This window comes from Pteropus vampyrus, unplaced genomic scaffold, assembly GCF_000151845.1.
Source record: "Pteropus vampyrus isolate Shadow unplaced genomic scaffold, Pvam_2.0 Scaffold24, whole genome shotgun sequence".
NCBI classification, from domain to species: Eukaryota; Metazoa; Chordata; class Mammalia; order Chiroptera; family Pteropodidae; genus Pteropus; species Pteropus vampyrus.
Genome location: NW_011888805.1, coordinates 8,086,110 through 8,091,100, shown reverse-complemented (window position 1 = coordinate 8,091,100; position 4,991 = coordinate 8,086,110). Strand labels below are relative to the sequence as shown.

General features: G+C 46.2%; 1 protein-coding gene across 1 annotated transcript; it reads right to left on the bottom strand.

Moving 5' to 3' along the window:
- Positions 1-1,941: 1,941 nt before the first annotated feature.
- On the bottom strand, positions 1,942-4,363 carry CITED2 (Cbp/p300 interacting transactivator with Glu/Asp rich carboxy-terminal domain 2). The gene is made up of 2 exons (XM_011356141.2): positions 4,109-4,363; positions 1,942-3,645 (listed from the first exon to the last, which is right to left on the bottom strand). The coding sequence occupies exon 2, from the start codon at positions 3,635-3,637 to the stop codon at positions 2,819-2,821; it is 819 nt and encodes a 272-aa protein (XP_011354443.1). The 5' UTR covers positions 3,638-3,645; positions 4,109-4,363; the 3' UTR covers positions 1,942-2,818.
- Positions 4,364-4,991: the final 628 nt, after the last annotated feature.

Genomic DNA, 4,991 nt, shown 5'->3' with positions numbered 1-4,991 from the left:
CCTGGTGATCTAGGTCACTGTACAGGTTTCATTAATCAGGTTGTTCAAACAAGGAGTTATTTTTCTCTGCTTAAGAAACCTGCAGATATATCACGTAGAATCTGCTCAATTGTTGATCAAGAAAGAGTTTTAATGAAATAGAGATCATTCAAATGAATGGGAGAGGTTTGTATTTGTACTAAAGAGAAATGGTGCTTTTAACCCAGCTCCTCTGTTTGAGTCCTCTGTTCTGGCGGAGATGGGCTCAGGATCTAATAATAGTTCCTTGGGCTCTGCATCGCCACATACGTGTTCCGGTGATAGAGCAGCAGGAGGAATTTAGTGACAGAGCAGGTGTTGTGGCTTATTCCCTGGCAGAATAAATGGCGAAGGGTGGTGGCAAGACAATTCTTTTGCTTCTTTCTTTATGCAAAAGAACAATGCCTCCAATAGCTTTCCTTTTTTTTTTTTCCTGGCACAAGTGAAAAAGAACTAGAATTGCGGTATTAATATGTATGCAAACATATTTTTTCACTTGAGCCTCTAGAAAAAAAAAAAAGAAAAACTTACTGTGAAAATGCTTAGCCAGGAAGATTTACTGCTGATTGCAGATTTAGTATTGACATATTCTAGCTGAAGAAAACTTCAGCTTTAACTATTAATGTGGGAAATCTGGATCAGCTTTTAAAATAGGGTAAAAAGAGTTTTCAAAGACTGTATTTTCAGAGAAATTATTTATCTATAACATAATATTTAATAAGGCAGTGTCAACTATAGAGGTATAAAAAAATCCAGTGGAGTGTGCATCTTAATTTTAATGGCCTGCCCTGGACATAGAATTATAGAATGTAGGTGATCTGAATTATACTGAAATCAGCCTCTACTCCAGACTCACTATGATTTAACACTTTTATATACCCTTCTCTCTTAATTTTTTAATTATAAAATATTAACTTGAAGATTAGACTCTTAAGTGAAATGCCCTTTTAACATATTATTTGTGAGATTTTATTCAATCTACATTTCTTTACTCTTCTAGTAGGTGAAATACAAAAGACTATTTTTTTCTTGAATGTAGGTATGTTGCTCTTATAAGCTAGGAAAACATTAAAGAGAAAAAAAAATCCTTCTTCCAAATGGAATAATTTGAGACTTTAACAATATCACTTTTTCCTTTGATTATATAAGGAAAAACTTGACACCTCCTTAGCTGTAGTTATGTCTTCTTGATAACCCATTTAAGTAAAATTAAAATGATCTTATCCTTAAGTCTTTTATACCCAATGCCTGTAATAGAAAAGGCTCAGAATTCTGGAAAACAGGACATGCTTGGGAGGGAACATCTTGTAAACACTGTAATTTGACCTTTGACTCAACCTGAGTAAATTTTAAATATTATAGAACAAAATAAAAATCTTTTAAGGTGGAATTCTGCCTCCTCTTCTTTAGAACTATAAACCAGTCAGAAGCTATTTCTGAGATTAAGCTAGAAGTGTGTTTCTCTTTAGTACTTTTGCTGAGAAGTAATGATACATCACCTGAGATAGATTAAATATAATGACATCTTCATCAATCTCACAGAATATTATTCCAAACTATCTCCATTGAAGTAGTTGAATCAGGTATATCCAGAAACAATTTTCCCCCTCCCACCCTATGAAAAAAATATTTATAATATTTAGTATTTACAAACCTTTCTAACTCTGGAGTACACTTGAATATGACAATTAAGGGAAAAAATGCTCTTTGACAACTTCACAGGTTTTGATTAAACCACACCAAGAGGCATGTTACAATGATAACAATGAAGCATTATGCCAATTATGTTAAATCCTGCTCTCCGCTTAAGCTCATCATGACCTGTTTTAGTGTCCTGTAATTTACCCTTTGGAATGCTTACTCTCAATAAAGTGTTCAGCTCACAGAGAAAAAAAGCCACCAAAGGGAACAGCCACCCCCAAATGACTTCTAGAAAACAAGTATTTCTTAACTTTTTATTGACATTGGCAAATTAAAATAGAATAAATTAACAAGTATTTTTTCAAAAAAATGTTTTGTACAAAAATACTGTCAAAATTTCCTAAAAAGCTTTCAACACAGTAGTATCTTTTCATGTACTGAATATAACTATTAGCACAGTGTCAAAAATGTTGAAGACAGAAACAAAATAAAAATCTGTGAAATGTTTGCCACTGACGACATTCCACACCCTATTATTGTCTGTACATACGGGGTAGGGGGACAGCCAACTTGAAAGTGAACAGTATGACTTTTCCTGATCCAGAACAGTTTGGCCCACATCTGTTTAATCTTCCAGTTTAGCATATTTAAAAAATTAGTCTGTACTTAAATGCATAGTTACAAAAATGAAGCGAGATGGCAGAGTTTGTGCAGTAATATCTGCCCTTCAAAGTTCATGCAACCAACTAATGCAATTTTTCCTTTCACTGGTAAATTTGAATGCAGTTCAGTCATTTGAAACCATCTACAAAATCCACAAGATTAAGCAGTTTGCCAAGATTAATATCTAACAGTTGAGCACTGGAGAAAGTGAGGAAATAAGGAGTAAAAACAAACAACAAAAAAGACCAAGTTAGCTAGATATTTCAACTACATAAGGGAGGTGAATGTCAAGGCTACAAAAACGAAACAAAAACAGAAAAAAAAGTGGCAGCAATTTTTTAAACCAATTTGTACAAGTTTATAGTTTACTTTGTTTCCAAGTTCTCAAACCTTTCAAGATCTGAAAAGTGAGATACTGTGTCTAAGGGAATGTTTTTTTAAATTCACACTGAAGAAGTTGGGGGGTTTGATTTCTTTCGTCAGGGTTTCGATCGAGTCAACAGCTCACTCTGCTGGGCTGCTGTTTGCACACGAAGTCCGTCATAAAATCAAACTCGTTTTGCCCCAGCCAGAGTTCAGGCAGCTCCTTGATGCGGTCCAAACCCATTTCTATCACTAAGGACATAAGCACCTCCTCGTCGATGAAATCAGTGTCTATGACATTGGGCGGCAGCATTGCAGCAGGGACGTGGGCCACGGAGGCGGGCATGTTGCTGCTGCTGCCGCCGCCGCTGCCACCGCCGCTATTGCTGCTCGCGCCGCCTCCCGAGGTGCCGCCCGAGCCGCCGGGGGTGCTGCTACCGCCCGAGCCGCCGGGGGTGCTGCTGCCGCTGCTGTGCTTAGGGTTGCAATCTCGGAAGTGCTGGTTTGTCCCGTTCATCTGGTGGCCTGCAGCAGGGTGCAAATCCGGCATGTAGTGGTTGTGGGGGTAGGGGTGATGGTTGAAATACTGGTTGTTGAGCTTCTGCAGCTGCATGCTGGCCGGCAGGGAGCCTCCCTGGCTGGCCACCGGGGGGCCCATGAACTGGGAGTTGTTAAACCTAGCCGCGGGGGCCAGCGCGCTCGGGGGGTGCCCTCCGTTCACAGTTCCCGGCCCCATTGCGTGCCTGATGCCGCTGGTGGTATTCATGTTGCCCGCGCCGTAGTGTATGTGCTCGCCCATCAGGGCGTTGAAGGCGTGTTGGGGCTGCTGCTGCTGGTGGTGATGGGGGCTCGGGAACTGCCCCATGCCCATGCGGTGGGCAGGGTGGTGGTGCAGCCCGTTGGTGCCGTCGGGGAAGCGCCCGTGGTTCATGGCCATCATATGGTCTGCCATTTCCAGTCCTGAAAGTGAAAAGGGCAGACGATGAGACTCGTGCCACACGTGTCGCCCACCACAGTGCACCCCACTCTTTCTCGCCTCTGCCCCCCTGGTTCCCTGGACGCACGTCGGCTGAGAATCACCATCCCCTAGGATCCCACTAGTAGCCTGTGCACCCAGACCCGCCACCACAGCGGACCTACCAGCCACATCAGAGCCGGGCGCTGCACAAACAGCCCCTTCCCCTGCGACTGGGCGGGGGGAACCCGAGCCCACACCCCCCTCCGCTCCCTGAAGTCGCCTAATAAAGGAAGTGCCCCGTAGCCCTGCCGCTAACTTCAGGCATTAAATCAGCCCTCCTCATCCTGTTGTTGCACATCCTGTTGTTATTCCCCAGCTCCGCCTCACGCTCTTCCTCCGGGCAAACCCAGCCCTCGGAGGACAGGGCTGGCAGAAGCCCCAGCCAGCTTCAGCCGGCGCGCTCACCTTCCGTCTTTGCGATTTCTGCTCCGAAGACCGAGGGCGGGATCGTCGGGTCCAGGACCGACTCAGCAGTACATAGAGGGGGCCTTCCTGGCGTGCAGGGCGCTCGCTGTCGCGATGTCGGCGCCGAGGTCTTGCAGCGGCCGCAGGGGCAGAATCGGAGCCGTTCCCTTTTTTTCCCCCCCGTCCGCTGCCCTCACAGCTCAGCAAGACCGCCCGGCAACTGCCAACAATGAGCTGTGTTTCTTAGGGCTTTGGCCACAGTTAATATAGGGGTTTCAGGAAGGGCGGAGCTAAAGCCTCCCGGGAGGGCGGTGAGAAGAAGTGGATTCCGGAGTTCCGCGCACACCGGACTGGGTCGGCGAGCTGCGTGCCTGCCGCCAGCGGCACGTGCGCAGAGGCTGCGGCGGGCCCAGGCGCCGCCCCGCTGCCCCCGACTCCGGTTTCCTCCCGGCCCACAAATGTGGGGCGACCCGGCCCCACCCCGGGGTTAGAAGCAAATCCTCCCTGGAATCCCAGCCCGCAGGTAGCGCCTTTCCTTAGAGGAGCGAGAAAAACTCACCGCCCTGCTCTAGCCGGATCCACCACTCCCAGCTCTCCCACTCGGCTCACCTAGCGACCTGGGCTGCCTTTTGCGGGAAAAGGGGCTTCACTCAGCGCCCGCGGCATCTACAGTGCCCTTGTGCCTCTCCGGCTTTGCAAAAACCTCCCTGGGCTGCGATGAATGGCTATATTTCTCCGAGTGGGGTTTTAAAGCTCTGGACAAATAATGCCCCCTCCCCCGAGCGCGATTTCCTAGACTATGCCTTTGTGTTTTTACGGGGGCAGTAGGTAAACTGATCTATATATTAAGTGTGTAGATGCAATCCCCCCCCCCCCTTCAAAG